The sequence below is a fragment of the Urocitellus parryii genome, chromosome 7 (genome assembly GCF_045843805.1).
Source record: "Urocitellus parryii isolate mUroPar1 chromosome 7, mUroPar1.hap1, whole genome shotgun sequence".
NCBI lineage: Eukaryota > Metazoa > Chordata > Mammalia > Rodentia > Sciuridae > Urocitellus > Urocitellus parryii.
This window is the reverse complement of record NC_135537.1, coordinates 36,497,216-36,517,670: the sequence shown is the minus strand read 5'-3', so window position 1 is coordinate 36,517,670 and position 20,455 is coordinate 36,497,216. Positions and strand designations below refer to the sequence as shown.

Sequence of the window (20,455 nt, the reverse complement as noted above, 5' to 3'; positions counted from 1 at the left end):
TAATTTTTATTAATATATCCTTAAATTCATTTAGTGTTTCTCATCTTTGTCAAATAAATGGATAAATCAATAAAAAATAAACTAGCAAAGTACATAAAGTAAAAATCAGAATATCAAGGAGCTAGAAGTTATAAGGTAGAGGAATGGAGGGCTGTTAAAAGGGAGCACTGTACAATTCAACATGTGACAAGCACTCAACAAACCTTTGCTAAGTGGTTGAATGACAGCTTAATGACTCAAAGCAAAACTGTGATCCAAAAGGAGAACTTCAGAGTTCAAATACTTAGAGCTGAGTAGTTGCAAATGACAATGTATGGCCATCTCTATAGTAAACTGAAGAGAAATAAAGTTAAGAGACATTGGAGATGGATAAGCAGGATCTAGGTCATTAGTGCAGATGTTGAAGAGCTTCAAGATGATAAAAGAGAAAGGAAATTTCAGTCATTTATTGAAATTTTCTAGGAATATAAAGAATACTTAAGGTCTTTAAATAACATTAATGAGGTTTGTGAGAGGGAAAATTAACTGACAGTTTTCAAAATTTTTAAAGTGGTTAAAAGATGAGGCTTGAACAGTAGCAGAGAAGAGCTCTCCTTGAGTGCTGTGAAATACAGGGAAGAGACGCTAAGAGCCATTCTAGAAGTTCTGTTAGTTAAGTAATCTACGGTTTCTGTAACTTTGAAAACCAAAAACCTCCTTTCCTAGAAATAGTTAGGTATAGTAGCCCAAAGCGAACCATACTCTTACTGAACAATTTTATAATATTTAAAGTTAAAGTTGTTTCACACACACACACAACACATACACATTTCATATAGAAATATTTCTTTTTCTAATTTTGGGAGGGTTTTAGGAGACTGACTTATAAAATTGACTAGTCCTTACTTTATTATAAACCTAACAAGATAGGATTGTAACAGATTAAAATCTATTCTTAAATATGTCCTAAATTGTTAAGTTTTTTAAAGTGCATAAGTTAAACTAATGTCATACTTAGGGACATTAGGAAACTAAAAGTTCAAATTACCAAATTAACAACATTTAAAAATGTCTCTTGGGCTAAAAGAGTAGCTCAGTACCAGAAGTGCTTGCTAGTATGTATGAGGCCCCAGGCTCAATCCCCAGCACTAGAAAAAAAAAAAAAAAAAAAAAAAAAAAAAAATATATATATATATATATATATATATATATATATATATATATATATAATTTGCTCCATTAATTCCAAAGTCATCTCAAAGGAAATTCAATAACCCAGGTCACTAATTAAAATTCAGAAGTCAGGTTAAATTTGAACAGGAATATTCTCTAAATGGCAAAATAAAACAACATCTTTGTCTTTGGGTCAGCTACATTCAAAGCTATAATTTTAAAAGATTTGACATGCTGCATATAAATTTATTTAATTGAAGTCAAAATAACTCATTTGATTTTAAAAAATTGGGAACATTGAAGAGAGCAAAATTGTGCAGATGTGGAAATGGTGACTAGGATAATTGTGACAGAAATGATGACTGCTGGCTTCTGGTGGAACCCAAATCTATTCCCTTCTCTTTTGTTCCCCATCTTGCCTTCACTCCTGTTTTATGCCCACCACCTACTGCTACCATGAGGCCCATGAGAGACTATGCGCAGTATATACATATCCCGTTATGACCCTACCTTTGTGGACACTGTGTACCAAGTTGCCATACGCAGTTGTGTCCAGTTGCCTGGGCTTTTTTACTTTCTCGAATTTTGCTTTATGATTTTCTTTTTCTTTTTTATTTATTCATTTTTATTAGTTATACATTACAGGATGCATTTATAAACTTTGATATATCATACATAGATGGGGTATAATTTCACATTTTTCTGAGTGTACATGTTGTAGAATCATATTGGTCATGCAAGCAAAATATATACATAAAGTAAAAAAAAAGTCTGTTTCATTCTACTATCCTTCCTGTATCCCCCAAATCCCCTCCTCTCCCCTCCCTTCACTTCCCTCTACCAAATCTAAAGTAATTTTTTCTTTTTTTTTTTAAAGAGAGAGTGAGAGAGGGAGAGAGAAAGAGAGAGAGAGAGAATTTTAATATTTATTTTTTAGTTATTGGCAGACACAACATCTTCGTCTGTATGTGGTACTGAGGATCGAACCTGGGCCGCACGCATGCCAGGCAAGCGCGCTACCACTTGAGCCACATCCCCAGCCCTAAAGTAATTTTTTTCTTTTCTAGTGCCCCCACCCTTTATTGTGAATTAGCTTCCACATATCAAACATTTGGCCTTTGGTTTTTTGGGATTGGCTTATTTTGCTTAGCATGATATTCTCCAACTCCATCCATTTACCAGCATATGGCATAATTTCATTCTTCTTTAAAGCTGAGTAATATTTCATTGAATATATATACCACATTTTTTATCCATTCATTTTTTTAAAATTTGAATTTGTTAAATATGACAACAGAATGCATTAAAATTCATATTACACATATAGAGCACATTTTTTCGTATCTCTGGTTGTACACAAAGTAGAGTCACATCCTTCGTGTCTTCATACATGTACTTAGGGTAATGATGACCATTGCATTCCAACACCGTCTTTCCTATCCCTATTCCCCTCTCTTCCCCTCCCTCCCCTCTTCTCCTTTGCCCTATCTAGAGTTCATTTAGTCCTCCCCCGCCCCCACTTTATGATTTTTTTTTAGTTGTAGTTGGACACAATACCTTTATTTTATTTATTTTTATGTGGTGCTGAGGATCGAACCCAGCACCTCGCATCTCCTAGGTGAGCGCTCTGTCCCTGAGCCACAACCCCAGCACACTTTATGATTTTCTTAAGAACAAGTTTCTCTTTACCACTTACCACATTAGTTGCACAATTTCCTATCTCTGATCACACTCTTCTTCCTTTTCGATCTGATCTCCCACTGAGTTTTGTTTTTTTTTTGCCTTCAGCACAATCCACAGCTTCTTTCTGTCCTCTAAATAAACCACGCATCACCTAACTTCTCTTACTTACATGCAAGCAAAACTGAAGACTGTCAATTATTTCAATGACACTCACATGAATATCTCTAATTCCTCCCCACTGTGACAGAGACTCAATTAGGGCCTCACCTAACCATTCATTAATTTTTCCAACTCTATCCTCAAGGTCCCAGTAAAAACTATGACAAATTGGTTCCATTGTAGAGACTTAAAGAAGCAAAACAAAAAACCTCAGCTGAGATTGCAAAGCTTGCTGCTTTTTGCTTATTTTGGACCAATTCCATTTCCACTTTCTAAATGTTGCCATCTTCCTTAAAGCCCTCAACTTTACTTTTATGCTTTGTCACATTCATAGTCTTTATCTCCCACTTCACTTAAAAAAGAAAACACTACTATGAATGCCCTAACTTTTCCTCTCAAGATCTCTCCTCTAGGTCTGTGTGTTTTTCTTGTGTCTCAAAGGAAGATTCCTTTCCAAGCCTGAACCATTCACATATGCTCTGACCACATTCCTCCCGAACTTCCAACAGGGTAGCAGGGATTATTTCCTTAGTGCTTTGCTCTCTTAACCTTTCTACTGCTTCCATTTCCTTCCTTATGCCACAAAGTTGTTCAAGTGAAATGACTCTCCCATTCTTAAATATTTCCTTACTTTTGAGGTTTTGCCCTCAAATTATTACCACTACCTCTCTTCTTTAAAAATGTTCACACTTCTGTAATCTACTGCAATCTGCCTTTCATGCCAGTAAAACTGATCTCCAAGATCACTATCAATCACATAATCTCAGTTCAATAATCTGTCTCCTTAATCTCCATCCTATTTGAGTCCATAGTTGCTTTGACACTGCTGATTATCTCTGCTCTTCTTGACTGAGTTCTCTGACACTTTCTCTTGACCCTACTATTTCCACTTCTTCTTGGGCTCCTTTGAGGACTCCTTCTCCTCTATCCCCATTAAAAGAAGGCACTCCCTGAAGTTCCACACTCTACTTTCTTCTCAGTTCATGTTTATACAGTTCGAATTCTCTTGTGCCAGGCCTGTCCCAAAGGACTCAAGCTTCCTCAAACTCCTAAGTCTAGCTTGGCTATCCCTCCTTCGTGCTCCCATGGACCTTTATTTAATTTATTTATATGCAGTGCTGAGAATAGAACCCAGTGCCTTGCACATGCTGGGCAAGCACTCTATCCCTGAGCTACAATCCCAGCCTGACCTTGTACTTTTAAAGTGAAGCTTTATAAAGACAGAATCATAACCCTAAATGTAGAATGAATGAGTGAATGAGTAAATAATGTCACCCATTCCCAAAGATTTAACAGTCAACTGTATGTGGAAAAAAACCCATATATATATATATATATATATATATATATATATATATATATATATATATATATAGCTTTGGACCTGATATTTTCCCCTGAATTCGAAAACTTTACTTCTAGCTGCCTTCTTATAATAGCTTCCTCAACATCCTATAGACCCTCAATGACTCAGGAGTATAACAAACCACTTTTCCTAACCTCCCAAGCCTTCCTCTTGTGTTTCCAGTTTTCATTAATAACATACCATCACTGCACAATCTGACTCTCCCTCACATTTCCTTCCTTTCTCCTCAAAGTCGAGGCCTATAAATTTAATCTCAACAAGGAAACAAAGAGAAACTACCAGGAACAAGTATAAAACTAGGAGATGGAAATAAGCAGCACAGTATCGAGAACACCACACAACCAGGTTTTGTTCCCAAGCTGCTGTCTGCTCCTGTCCTTCCTGACCACCTCTCAATGTGCTCCATTCAGCCACAGGGGCTGTGCATAGTATTTAGCTGTGCGATCCATAGACTCAAGGAGCTATAATTAGGATAGTCATGTGTCCTCAATATGGTCTAAGCCTACTGCGTGGGCATATTAGTAACTGTTCCACTTTCACTATCAAAAGCATCTGGATTTAGATAATAAATTCTATGGTTTGCCTATATTTAACTGCCACTACTTAGATAAAATTATGAAGTTTCTCTAAAACAAGGCTCCTAGAAATTCTTGACACACATTGAAAGCTGACAATATGGGATAGAAAGGCAGAGGGTACCCCTCACTAAGAAACATTTAGATATTTGTCTAATTTCCAATCATATGAACTGAATAGCTGTTCTCAAAAGCCAGAATCTAAAATGAGGAATTTGGGTTGGAAGCTTCACAGACTCCCTGGTTAAAAATAAATGCTCTCCCACTTTGTTTACTTATTTATGTAGCTTCCTCACAGTCAGTGTATGAGAACATTGTTCAAGATATATGGTAACCAGCAAAATCCTTACATCCTTAACTTCCCCAATTCTTAACCCATGTTGTAAAATCACAGGAACTAGAGGTGTTAGAAAGGGGCTTGAGAGGCCAAATTTACATTACACACATTTACAGTCTTGTGTTGAGGCTCTCTGCATGCCTCTTTACCTCCCCCAGGGTAGTAGGGACAAAGGTAGTTAAGTAGGTAAGAAGGAGAAAACAGAATTCCATTGCCAGTCCTTTAGAGCACACAGTAAATTTATAGTACATTCAGTTATGTATGGCATTAAAATATGAATATATTTTTCTAACAAACAAGGGAAAAACCTGTAAGTGAATAATTGACTACATGTAACAAATGCAAGAGATGAACATATTGTGTTTATTATGTAACAAAATTTAAAAGCTAAAATCTTCATAAATATGAAAATCATTTTTGCCTATGTAAACCAACTTTATGATGAAATATTTAAATTATATCACATGATACCCAAATAGTACAGTCTAATTAAGGGTTAAAAACATTGTTTCAATACCCTGGGTATTTGTTGCTTTATTGCCCACTCAGCTCTTCCTCTCTAGCCACAGAGAAATAATAATGTAGCTCAAAAAAAAAAAAAAAGAAAAGAAATAATGACAACAACAACGAAAAAAAAAAAAAATGCTCCCTTCATGTTCCACTTGGCCCCTCTGATTCCCAGTAAAGCAGATTCACTCATACACAGCTGTGGCGGACATGCTTCCAATTTAAACATTAACCTCCGATGCATTAACAGCCCAGAAGGAAAGTTTTTGAGAAAGGATACAAGCACTGCCTGTCTGTGATCAGACTGCCTGGCACTGCACACAACACGGCTCTGAACTCCATCTCTCCTGGAGACACTCAAAGGTTATGTAATCAGGAAACGCAGAACGGGCGGCCTGCCCTGCACCTCTCTACACCTGTGCCTGTGACTCGCTTTCTTGGCAACTGCATCAAATAGGGGGAAAGAAAAGCAAGAAAAGCAAGGCTTCTCCCTTAAAAAAAAAAAAAAAAAAAAAAAACTTTTACAGTCTTGAAGTTCTGGAAGTTCATTTTCTGGTTTTAGCTAAACTCTTAAGATTAGCTGATGGCTAACAAGAATAGGAAAAGACAAAGATGACAGCAGGAAGAGTTGAAATGGAGAGGGGAAAAAAAGAATGGAGAAACAAATTGGAAGAAATGAGAATGAGAAATGAAGACCAAAAATAATAAAAATGGGGTGGGACAGAAAAACAACACTGTTCCAATAAATATTTTCTTTCTAAAGGGAACTGAATGGAGAATACTATTTATTTTTAATACATATTAGTTTGTTGGCATTATAGGGAAAAATGTTTCTAATTTTGCCTCCATAAGGAAATCTCAGATGCTTCATTAATTAGAGACAATATCCTATTTATACTACTTCATTATACGATGCAGATGGATCAAACAAATTAAAATATAACATATGCCAACTTTTATTTTTTATTTTTTCCAAACCTATGATATTTTGCATGCAAGACTGCAGCATTACCAATTAACTTTTCAGAATCATTTTGAAAGTGTATGTTACTGAGCATCTTCTTGGGTGGAAGTGGATCTCAATAGCTTTCAAACATATTAAAATGCATCACAGGCTTATTTTTACCATGTTAATGAATGTTTTCTTATTGCATCATGAAGTTTAAACAAACAAACTTCAGAAATGGGAATTATGGACTTACTGGACATATTCTTATTTTTTAAATTACCTTTATTTTATTTAGTTTCTTATGTGGTGCTGAGGATTGAACCCAGTGCCTCATGCATGCTAGGTGAGTGCTATATCACTGAGCCACAACCCCAGCCCTATATTCTCATTTTTAACAATGCCAAAGAGGGATAGAAAAAAAGGGAAAAAGAATTTTCCACTACTGTCTGTGTTATTTGGATTTCTCTTTGTAGCAAAGACTAAATGATGACAGCTATGGGTTAAGATTCTAATTATCATGCTGTAGACACATGCTGTAGAAGCACCCAGCAAAGTAATTTTCCTTGTGCCAAAGGTGAGCACAGTCTTGGGAAGGCATCTTTTCCATAAGTAGGGGCCATTTGATGAGCTGCAGCTTGACACTCATCTGTGTTCCAATGAAAACAAGAACAATTTCTGTGTCCTTAAAAGGCAAAGTCAAGAATAATACCAAATGTTGTAGCACATGTGTTGATTTGTTATGTTACATTTCAGCTGTTAGTTATGTTAATGGAACAGTTTCACATACTTCCTTTTGATGTATTTATTTTAATGATCATGTGTATGTGTCTTTCTAATGATTGCCTGGTAACACTGATTGCATGATGTTTTGCTGTCACCACCAGGCCAGGATTGGAAGTAAGAAAGAGAAATGTAAAACTTTGGAACTCTATGACTTAAAATGAGCTCTTCAGTATGCTGAGGATTCGATGTATCAGATTCTGTGTGTTGTGAGACCTTGATACTGGCTTACAGGACATCAAGAAGATCTTATTACCAGATTAACTAAAATTGGGGATAAAGTAGATTTTCTTTTGTATGTTGCCACCACAAAGACATTATAAATGTATGAGGTGATAGATATCTGATTGTCCTGATTAATTCATTGCATAAGGTATATATCAAATCATCACATTGTATCCATACATATGTAAAATTATTATATGCTAATTTAAAAATAACTTAAATAGTAGATTTTCAACAACATTAAAGTAGTTCAGAGATTAGAAGAAAACATTTTTGCTTCAGCATTCTGCATCATTAGCAAGTTGATTTTTTCTTGGACTCATTACTTAACTATAATGATAAACAGCAGCAGAAGGCATTTTAATATGCATCTTTCACATTCTTCTAGTAATTTCCAAAGATTCCTACCAAGAGTATATACGAAATATCAAGCTGTGTGCCATTGCTATTCCTTCTTCTTATGGGTAGAAAGCACCGGAGATCTGCCTGATAGACTGATGGGGTAGGATCAATGAAGATCCATCAGCCCCCGAGGAAGAAGAAATAGATATCTCACAAAACCCATGACATTACTTTATATACTCTAAAGGAAAATCAAATCAAAACAAAACAAAACAAAAAACGGAGAATCCATTGGCTACAGAAATACAGAAAGCTTTTTCATCAGCTCCTTCCTCAAGTTCATTGTGAACAAACTATAAGACCTAATAATTCTAGAACAAAGATGATGTGCCACCAAAGGTGGCACAAGCAAGGGCATGAGCAGTCTCTAAAAGATGGAAGAAAATTCTGAAGGTGGAGGGTTAGGGTCTACAGTCCTAACATGAAGAAGCTCAAAAACAGAGAGGAACAGAGTGATACTTCTCTTGTCATTACCTCTCTCCCTCCATCTTATGATGATTTGTAAATTTTCTGGAATTTTGTGAGTTAGTTGTTAAACTCAGTTTCAAAGTTAAATTACAGTTACAACTTAAGAAGTTATATTAAAAACAAAGACAATGAATATAAGGAATAGTCAAAACTCACTGCTTCCTATGATTCTGTTTTACTGTTATCCATGCTCTTGAAGTTATTTACTCTGTTGTATCTTAAGGTGAAGAGACTATATAATGGTGTGCTCCTTTCCAACTCTCCCAACCCTGCATCTGGTGACATGTTGGGGTCTGAAATCACCCACGTTGTAAAGTATTTACACCCAGAGATCAGCAAATACTACAAATCAGGACAGCTCCTGATAGTTGGTTGTTAAACATTTACCATCATACCACTGATTAAAAGGCAAATATATTTCTTTTCCTATAATGACCACTAAAGAGAAGTAAAGTAGGGAAAAGGCAAATGACATCAGTTAATTCAAATATTTACTGGAGGAAAGCTACGTCCCACAATAAACCAATTCATACCACAATGTGCCAATTTATAACAGTTTACTTCCATACTCCACTTAACTGACATCCATTTTTAAAAATACTGATATAGTTAAACCCCTTTTAATAGTTAAGAGTCAAGCTCTGAACCACAAAAGGAGGGCCAGTATGCTTTCTTTACATCTGTCTGCTTATATTCTGAACAGTCTTTATTTAGAAAAGGGTAAAGCTAAGCTTCAAAAGTTAATTTCAGTCTGATAAGTGAGTCAGAAGAGGTTAAGAATGTAATAGGGAAAAACTTGTTAACTTGTCCTCTTGAGAAAGTACAAGGAGCAGCTTTGAAGAAGAAACATGAAAGCAGTCAGAGAAATGCAGTTGGTTCTAATGGGTCTGTATTCAGTCTCTGAACCCCAAAGAGACCTGAATCACTTCACAGATAATCTTAAGCACAATAGAGCAGATGTCCACTGTAACAACAAGCAAAAAGCAGACAGATGTACTTAAAGGCAAATAGCAGAGTAATGTGGGACCATCTCAACTCTATCTTTGGAATTTATATAAAACAACCAGATGAAACTATGTTCCAAGATGCTAAAGGCAAAAAATAGTCCTTAGAGGTGTTTATAAAAGGAATATAAATGCCCTGATACAGGATACTTGCAGAAATCACAAAATGTTTCCTTCAGTAAAAAAAAGAAAAAGAATTTTAAAAAGTCTGTTTTCATAACCATTCACAGCTCTAGTGGGCACAGAACATTATCTGAGTTCATATGAGGCAGAAAAAGAAAATAATGAGCAAGTTCAAGCAATCCAAACTTTTTTTTCTGCAAAAGGAGGAAAAAATGATGATTTTTAATGACTTCTCATATCCCACTAGGAGCTCAAAAACATTACCAAGGAGCGATGCCGAAAGGGAATAAATTACAGATGGAGCTCTCCACAAATGGATTTCCATGTGAAGAACTTAAGTTTTTCAATTAGGAAGCTTAAAGATGGGATAGGGATTGCAACATCCTGATACTGAAAGGCAGACTACTGCGGAGATCAACACAAGATGGAATTGCACACAAAAAGATAACGTGATGACAATTGAACTGAGAATTCCTGGCAATTGCTCAGACCCTACTAAGAAGTCAAAGCAAAAGAACTTTTTAAAAAAATGCCAATAGGATAAAAGAATAAAACGAACTTGAATCATTTTGGACAGAATAAAAAATCAGCAGGGGAAAATAGAACGTGTTAAGTAAAGCCAAAAACAAACCATAAACTCAAGGGACACAATAGACTAGGTTTTTAAGGCCGGTTTGGGCCATTGCTCAAGACATTTTAAGCAAAATTGATTTAAGTACACGATGGAATAAAATAGACAAGCACACACACAAAAGAATTTCTACTAAGCAGTCTAAGGCAACCTAAGGAATAAATATTTTTTAATCTTATCAATATTTATTTTTTAAAAATCCTTTATCAAAAGCATGACATGTATTTAAACTAATATAATTATTTAATCCCTAATAATTAGTGATATCTTGAAAAAATCAATGAACAAGAAATAATTCAATGAGAAATTCATGATTATATTAACATTTTTGGTTTAAAAAAACATCTCACTGAGATGCTAATCCATGCTAACAAACACACAAGACCAATAGAATAAACCAGAGGATCAAGTGATTGCAATGAGAAAATCTACCATCAATCATGCTGGGTGTTGACAGTAACTGGCACACTACCTTGAAGAACAAACAGGTTTACAGGTAGCTGGTTACCTGAAGTCAGAAGAGGGGGAGTTAACTGTGTGATCACTATGGTTGTTCTCTCTATCCAGATCTAAAATGTAACCAGATACTCACAAGAGTAGGCATCTCAGCTTGGTGCTTTCAGAGCACAGTTAAGGTTGGCCTCTGTCACACTTTCCTTTCTGGGGTGCTGCTGGTTAGCCAACTCCTCTTCTTGACAGGAACATTCTTTCTTTAAATGTACTGTAAAGACCCATGGAGCCATTCTGTGTCTATCTGTTCTAAATTGTTATACATTGATTTCATCGTATATGTTTCAAAAAGCAACTTTGGTGAGGTAAGAGGGGACAGGAAGATTTCACTGTTGCTCCAGTGAGGTTTATTAAGATCTCTTTCTTAAGAACAAATTTGGACTATTAACACAGTATTTCTGTAAGGATGGATAATAGATGAAGCTGGGTGATGGTTTATGAGGGCTCCTTAAACTATTTTTACACAAAGATGTTTTAAAAAAATAAAAACATCTGGCTAGTGTTCATATCCAAATAATCAATGATTAACTATAATTTGATTTATAACATGTTGCTGAATATAAACATGTCCATGAGTTCATTCATTTATTCAATAATTAATAGAGCACTTTTCATAAGCTACCTGCAAGGCAGTCAAGCAGACAGTCTTAATGGACTCATAGGTCTAGTGAAGAAAAATATTAAGGGTGAAATCTGACATATTATGTTCATAAAGGTACTAAGATGAAAGATTAAACAAGATGATAAACTGAGAATTTTTTTTTTTTTTTTTTTTTTTTTTTTTGTAGAGACAGTGAATAATAAGAAAGCCACAACTTAGAAATTGATAGTAGAAGGCCTGGAGTCAGAACTCTAATTCCACATTCAACAATTACGAAATGAATGGCCTTAAGAAGCATTCAGATTCTCTGAATCTCAGTTCTTCATCTATAGAATGGGGGTAATATTAATATCTACCTCTTAGTATTGTCAAGAATTAAATAAAAGTATCCACATAAATTTATTAGCACAGAACCTAACAGATAGTAAACCTTAAATAAATGTTGTGTATGATAATAATTACAGAAATAATTACAGATCCTTTTCTGGTCCACAGTCCTATAGTGTTCAGAATCTTCTGACAGGATGCAAGTCGCTGGTATGTTATAAACATCAGGAACAGGAACAGGAATGAATGGGTAACTGTAAGCCAGAAAGCTGGCTGCTGTGCTTGTTCTTCCTGAATCCACTTCACTAGCAAACACAACAAAACGGGCTGCGAGGCAGAACCCTGCTGATTCTGTGCTCAGTGATTCATAGTGCTCAGGAATCCAAGCCTGACTGCTACTTGGGACACCATCTCTCTGGTAACAAAAACAAATAAGGTAACAAAGCTTAAATAGTAATTGCACAGCACTCAAGAAACAATGTAATGAGGAAGACACTGAAGTTTACCATGAAGCTATAAAAAGGTTCATGACTTTCCACACTCTATCGCCATCCAACTTCACCCCTCACCCATGCCCATTCATCTTTTAGGAAATACAGCTTGATTCTTAAAGCTGTCGCTGAGTGAAGAAATAATGAGCTCTGTAGTGCACCTGAAAATACACCAGTGCCTAGAAAAGGAGCACTTAGCTCATAGCACTTTAATGAAAATGTCAGGACCACCCTGAAGTATTTAAGACCTGTAAAAGCTAAGGTAGGAGAGGAGTTAAACAATTAAAGCAATAGATAACAATGAGCAAAGCAAAAAAGCTTATTATCAGATACAAATCTTCAACACCACCCCTCTTATGCCACATTTTTTTTTCAAATGAATCTATAAACACTCAAGGTTTTAGTTTCCTATAGTTAGCTCACATGTCACTGGAAAATATTGACAAGACAATGCAAATTTTATAGGAAAAGGGCTGCATGGTCTTTGTCTTTCTTGATCTTTCTAGGACTCTCTGGAAAAGTGGGCAACAAAAAGCACATTCTCCAGCCTTGATAGAAAGAGCTCTGGGGACAACAACTGTGTGTTGTTCACCAGCATGTTCCCAGCTCAGATCAGAGTCTAGCATAAAGTAGATATTTGATAAATGTTTATAAAAATATCAATATACATTTTTAGGCTAAGCAAGTGAGTACTTGGAATTGCTGGTATAGCTGCTATCTGGTTTATGTTAATTTCCTATTTCTGCAGTAATAGAAACAGGAGCAGGAGGCAAAGGGGACAAATGCGTTGACATACTTGGAGAACCCTCAAGCAGGACCACACTTCGTAACCTAACAGGAACATCATTTGAATCCACACTATGTTGGAGATCACACAAAAGGAAACTGGATGATCTGAGGTTAGAAAGGATGAGGACAGCAGTAAATAATTGCTGAGTGAATACATGAAAGAATTCTGCATTATTATCCCATTTCATCTTCTGACTTTCTAAAAACGCAATTGCCTTATATAGGTTTGATCTTTATTGGCTTGGGTTTTGTATTTCCTTTTTCTCTTGTGAACTGTTGAAAGCACACAACTGTTGACAGTATATAAACCCTGGAGCAGTTACTTGAACTGACTTATTTAATGGGAACCCATCAAACCACTTCTTTGTAGGAATGTGTGTAAATAGAAACAAGAGTCTCTAACCAGACCATTGGGACAGAGAGTATTTTCAAGCTGACAAATCACTGGGTAGATGTCAGGGGTGTGACTTCCAAATGTCAAAGTTTCATCTAGCTATAGTTGGAAATACTGGCAAAATTTCAAAATTAGTCTGTAGTTGTTAATATGAATAAGAGAGTATAATTTTTTTAGTTGTTTGAGATGTCATCAAAAGAAAGATTTATTTTGTGTTACTTCACAAGGCATAAATAAGACCGAGAGAGCAGCATTTAGTTCAAAAAATGAGAAAAAAGGAAACAAATTTCCTCACTTCCATAGGTATTTGAAAACAGGTGGATGACTTTAAAATAAAATAGCCAACTGTTATCTGTTAGTAGAGGAAGAACTTATTCCATCTTCCACTAAAGATGCTGTTGTCTGTTTTTGTTGTCATTTCAAACATGATTTGAGTATTTTAGTGAATTCTCTCTCCTTACAGAATGAGCTCTTAAACTCGGGAATTTTGTCCTGATGACCTTCAGATCCACAAGGCATTACTTGGTAGTCTCTCATTGAATGTTAATAGGTAATCAACTAAATATTGTGAAAGAGATTCTTAAAAGGTTGTGATTCTATGCAGTATACTTTTATCTAAGTTGTATTCTGAAACTCAGAGTAAGTACGGGTATTGTTTGAATGAACAGCTATTGATTAGGGAGCTGTAGTTCTTCCATCCTATTTTCTGTAATTACTTCCAATTTTCTTTCTTCCCTATCACCCAGGTAATTGAAAGAATCATAACAACAATATTTATTTATTTATCCCATAGAGTGCTCTATACCACAAAACACTTTCACCTACACCATCTTATGAAATCTTTACAGAAGTCCTATGAGGTGGACGCAAGAACATTCATAGAGGAGGGGAGTTCCACACTGAAGCAGGGCTCTCTACCTCCAGATTGAGCAAAGTTTTGTCCTTAGCAATGTTAACATGTTAGAAATCTAATTTCCATTTAGCTATACAAAATGAGAATAAAAAATATCTCATATGCTTACTATGGGTTTCACAAAAAATGAAATGTAGAAAATACATACTTTGAAATTGAATATAAGATAAATTACATTTCAATTTACACAAGGAATACGTATTTTCCAGTTCAATTTGTGCATAACCCTTCAAGGACCTTGGCATATGTGGGGTCTCAGTGTAATATTTTTACTTCATGAGGGTCTGCCCAAGGCCTTGTCTCAGGTACCCTGTGGCTCTTGGTTTACCATGGCAGTCCCATTGTCTGTACATGCTTACACATTCCTTAATTCTGGCCCCTGGTGGCTTCCCTTACCATCTCAGCCATACATTTAGAAAATTATAAATTTTATCGAGTATTTCTGTAAATTTTACAGAGGAACAGTTTTCAAGTAATCCGGGCTTCCAAAATATTAGAAAAAGAGATCTCTGGAAAAAGCAGTTGCATGTTTTCTTACTTAACATCCATAGTAAGAATCAGAAAAGCAAACCTAGGAGGCAAAAAAAGAAGTTTGCTTGTTTTTGCCTGGATTCTGCATTAAAAAAAAAAAAAATCTCCCAAGAATGTGTTACTGTGCATTTCCCCTCATGTGAGTTTGGTTTTCAAACTTACACACTGATGCACGGTAAGAAAGCAGCATTAAAAATGTGCCTAGATGAAGAACCATAGATAAAAATTCCACTAAAGAGCTCATAACTCAAAATTACAAAACACGCAAGGAAAGAATCCACCATGTCAGCAGAACTAATAAACAGCAGAATTAGTTCTTCCAAGAAACTACAAATCATAGAATTATTGAATACTGTGGGAGCCAGACTCCAAGTTGGCCCCCATGAACATAGTGTCTCCTGGTATCCAAACCCTTTTATGATCTCTCCCCAAGCATGGGCATGTGTGGCCTGCTTCTAACCGACAGATTACAGCAGAGGTGATGGTGTTGTATGTGATCACGTGTACACCATTGTATTCCATAAGATGGCAATGCCTGTCTTGCTAAGGAACTCTCCTGCTTGCTGTCGTGGAGAAACGAGCTGCCATGTTGTGTGCTGCTACATGGGGAAAGCCACATGGCACAGGGCTGAGGGTGGCCTCTAACTCATGGCCAGCCAGAAACAGAGGCCCTCAGTTGGCAGCTTGCCAGGAACTGGATGTTGCTAACAATCATGTGAACACGGAGGCAGATTTTCCCTTTCCATGTGGAAAAAAGCAGTCTAACTTTGATTACAGTCTTACAGAGGACCAGCAAAGCTATATCCAGCATCCTGACCCTACATAAACTGTGAGACAATAAATGTGTGTTGTTCTAAGCCATGAAATTTGTAATAATACTGCTACAGAGGAATAAATAACGAACACAGCTACCAACTCTAAAAACTGATTAAAATAATTGAAGACATTAAAAAAAATATGAGAAAAAATACAAAAGAAAAAAACACCAGAAAGATTTGTAAAACATGAATATAATATTTATTAATTAAAAAAAAACATAATTCCTAAAATGATTTAACTCAATAGGTAGGTTGAATAGTCAAATGAAATTTGCTGAAGAAATAATAAAAGACTGGAAAACAGATCAAAGGAAATTAATCTATTTCAATTTAAAATATAAAACACATATTAAAATATGGGAAAACTTGAAAGGGAAGTTAAGAAAGATAAGATATATTCTAATCACCAACACCTGATCAGACTGGGAATACTAAAACACAGAAAATAGAGAAGTAGAAAGACAGAAATAAATAATAGCTGAGGATTTTCCACAACTGCTGGAAAGTTGACTGATTCTTCAGATTCTAGAAGCAAATAAAACCCAAGAAAGATAGCTGTAGTATACACATGGAAGTAGAATACAGAACACCAAATTCAACATGTAAAAGCAGAGCCAGGTGCAGTGGCCCAGGCCTGCAGTTCTGGCTACTCCAGAGGCTCAGGGGAAATTTTCAAATTTAAAATTATTTGAGCCCATGACTTTGAGGCCAGTCTGGCAGCCTGGACAGCAGAGCAAGAACCTGTCTAAAACGAAGCAGAAAAGACAAAAGAAGCCAAGCACAGTGGCGCACACACATCTGTAATCCGAGAGGCTAAGGAGGCCGAGGCAGGAGGATCTTGAGTTCAAAGCCAGCCTCAGCATAAGCAAGGAGCTAAGCAACTCAGTGAGACCCTGTCTTTAAATAAAATACAAAATAGGGGTGGAGATGTGGCTCAGTGGTTGAGTGCCCCTGAGCTCAATTCCCAGTACTCCCACCCCCAGAAAAAGAAAAGGTTATGAAAGCAAACAGTGAGGAAAAGCATCTTAAAAGAAGCAACAGTAAACTCTTCAATAATGGCAAATGAAGCAGAAGACAGAAGAAAAACATCTTCCAGGTGCTTAGATGGCATAAAACAAAATTAATAGAAAACATGTACATGGGCCTGGGATGTAGGTCAGGGTCAGAGCACTTGCCTAGCACAGATAAGAACCTGTGTCTAAACCCCAGCAATGCAAAAAAAAAAAAAAAAAAGAATATAGGCTGTGGTCGTGGCTCAGTAGTAGAGTGCTTGCCTAGCATGTGTGAGACACTGGGTTCAATTCTCAGCACTGCATTTAAATAAAAAAAATATAACATAATATATATATATTACAAAAATTATATTTAAAATGAGCAATGAGCAAGGTATGGTAGAATAAAAGTTCTAAGATCCTAAATCATTTGAAATGACAATTAAGATATTTTTATAAGTTTAACAATTAGACAAATTGTAATTTCAGTATCTGTGTTAAAATTGGAAGGGTAAAAGCAGAAATGGAACATGCAATTTCAAAATCAATAAAGGAAAATAGAATGTAAAATATTATTAATGCCCACATTTTGCAAAACACAAAGCCAAGGCTTATTAAAATTAACTTGACAAAATTTACCCAGCCAGCAACTAGCAGAATGTGACTTAAATTCATGTCTTTAAACTCCAAGTTCTGTGATTTTTTTTTCCTTCTATGTCATATAACTCTGACCTAGGTGATTCTTTAAAATAACACTAGATAACCCTGATATCTAATCTAATAAGGCAAAAATTCCATACTATTATAGAATATCTTTATTTAAATAGCTTGTGGAAAAGTGTAATTTATTTATCTAGCAGTCCTCTTATACACTCTTACCTGCCTTTTTACTCACTGCCTCCTGCATTTTTTTTTTTTTTTTTTGTGGGTGGGCAGAGGTTCCAGGGATTGAACTCAGGGAACCACTCAGCCACATCCCCAGCCCTAATTTTATTTAGAGACAGGGCTCACTGAGTTGCTTAGCGCCTCCCCATAGCTGAAGCTGGCTTTTGATCCTCCTGTCTTAGCCTCCCGAGCCGCTGGGATAAACGTATGCCACTGCACCTGGCTCATAAAATCCTTCTGGACTCTAAGTTTTACTGTTCCTTCTCTCTTCCTCCTTCTCATTTCTTATTTTTTACACTTTTTGTGTGTCAGTGTGTATACATATTTACAAACACATGTAATATGAATGTATCATGTTTACCATTTTTAAAAAACCTCAATGTGTATGCTATGGAGAATGGTAGATAATAAATGCATAATTTTTGTTAGGATAGTTTGAAAGACTCATAAAGATATAAGAAGTTAGAAAAAGCAGTGGTACACAGGTCTGTTTTTTTTTTCAATTGTCATGCTCTCTCACTGAAGCAAGCACGTACATTCAAATCTTCGAAGTTGTAGATGGTTCCCTGACAAGCCTTTCCAGTGTCAGAGATTTTATCTATAAATAAAGAAGTGATTCCCTTTCTCCTTGCTAAGACCAATTTGATTGGTTTACAGTTGTGCACTATGTTCTCTTGAAGACATGCAATGAAAACTTCAGGGTATGCCCAACACAGTAGTTCAAACATTTGGACTTTTTAGTCATACTAAATCACTGTTACTATCCCTCCCCATCTAGTCTGTCTACAGATATTTCTATAATATTTCATGGGACAATAAAACTTCAGGATAAGTATACAGAAAATCATGTAAGTTCTTTGGAATCCACTCTTGCTCTCCTGGCATACAATTTGGCAGATGTAAGAAAACTATATAAATCAAGTCACAGCAACTTGAGCATAGTGCCATTTATTATATTCTGCTAGTAGTAGCATTATCAGTCCAAAGATCCATATTGTAAATATATCCTTGAAGGAAACCATACAATATTTCCATTGTAAAGAAATGGGTGATATTTCCAACGGTGAAACAAACCTACAAGATTATGGCATTACAGTCAATTTCTCTATCAGGAGGCAATGAAAACCTACACCAATTTGGACAACTGTTTCTCCTTCAAAAAATAAATAAAGTAGCCATAGATGCAAGGAGAAAATACAACAAAAACTCACATGAATTTGCTCCTTTTATTTCTCCCTGTTTATTGCTAAAACCAAACGTCTCATTTGTTCCCTTTCTCCCCACAACTTGGCTTTAACTCCCAAAAAGAGAGCATGGGGGAAAAACTCAGAGGCCCTGATAATCTCAAAACAGAATAATCCATCTCTGAATAATCTAAACTGTCTGTGTCCTGTTTTATAATCATTTATAACTAACTGAATACCACTACTAAGAATAAGTATACCAAGCTTAAGGAATTTCCTTCTTTACAAATGCATGGAAATCTGGTTATTATTAACCACCCCACCCCACTGCCCCCCTCCCCTGGGGGGGCAAAAAACTCCTGCTTCATTAAGCAGCTGAAGATTTTTGGAGGAGTACTCTTTGTAGAAGTGAAAACATAATAAAAATAACTGATGGTACTACAGCAGACAGGGGCAATGGGTTAGCGGGAGGAGGATAAACAGTGAATTACAGGTAAAGGATTAACAAGTAGAACAGTCAACTGTGTGGTCTCAGAAAATGGAACTGGTAAAAGAGAGATTAATTTCATGATTTCAAGGAGACATCTGGGCTATGTAGAAGCTGAAGCCCTTATTTTCACAGTAAAAAGTACAAAGCTCTGTCCCTGATTTACAAAGCAGAGTCATTCATGCCAGAGTCAGGGTGGCGGAAGAAACAACAGACATCCAGCAGTGCTATCTGATGTCCTGAATAAGATTATGAAATGATAAATAAAATGATGAAGCTGGTTTCCTCAGTAGGGTTTGGGGGGAGGTATTCTGTAATGGGCTATTCTGGGTTATAAGAATCACTTAAGTGATCAACAGATATAGAAGTGATGAGCAGTTTTCCAGGCTTAGAGACCTCTCTTCATAAAAAGATCAGAAGAACCCAAGAATAAAAAAAACCAAAAAGATAAGTCAACTTGAGTCATAATTCTCTTCCCTTTCCTGCCTCCCCCCACCCAAAGAAGCCATTTTCTCTGAACCCCTTTCCAGAATCTTCTGTTCTTCCTTCTCTGTGAGACTTCAGGGTGGTCTTGAAACCACCCTGTGAATGTGTGCCTCACAGGGTGTGTAGCACAGAAGCCAGGAGGCTGAGGGGCCTGGCGCAGCCAGTAGTGGAGGTATGAAGGAGGCTCAGAGAACACTGGTCAGCGACTCCTGGTCACTCCGGTGACTCATTACAAGTCCTCTCTCAGGGTTTTCTTTTAAATCTCCCATAGTCAAAACAAAAAGGTATAAGTTAGAGGGGAGAAAAAAAAGGATGAGATGTTCTTTATTGGAAGAACAAGTAGTTGGCAGCAAAGGGAAAACAGAACAAACCAAATAAAACAGATAAAACTGAAAATCCACAAATCAGATTACAAGACAATATTCTGCTGACATTTAAATAAAGTAATCCCCTGGCTACAATTTAACTGCTGCCTTTTTGCCTATAATCCCAGATTTCTCTTGTTTGAGGCTGGACACAATTTTTATTTCTCTGTGTACTTAGAGCTTCACATGGACCCAGCATTATTTACTACTTACTTGTGCTTGCTTGCATACTTTAAAAGGCTGAAGTGTTTCTTGGTAGAAAAGCTGATGATAAGCTTGTAGGTCAAACCAAAAGTACACACAGTTCTTCCACAACTGCAG

General features: G+C 36.2%; 1 protein-coding gene across 1 annotated transcript in view; it reads right to left on the bottom strand.

Annotated features, from left to right (window-relative positions):
- Rgs22 (regulator of G protein signaling 22) overlaps window positions 1-20,455 on the bottom strand; it is a gene marked incomplete at its 5' end in the record, with an annotated part of 89,131 nt that overhangs the window by 40,586 nt on the left and 28,090 nt on the right. The window contains one exon of the mRNA XM_026384481.2: window positions 20,348-20,449. Within this exon, the coding sequence (XP_026240266.2) occupies window positions 20,348-20,449 (102 nt within the window). The remainder of the gene's footprint in view (window positions 1-20,347; window positions 20,450-20,455) is intronic.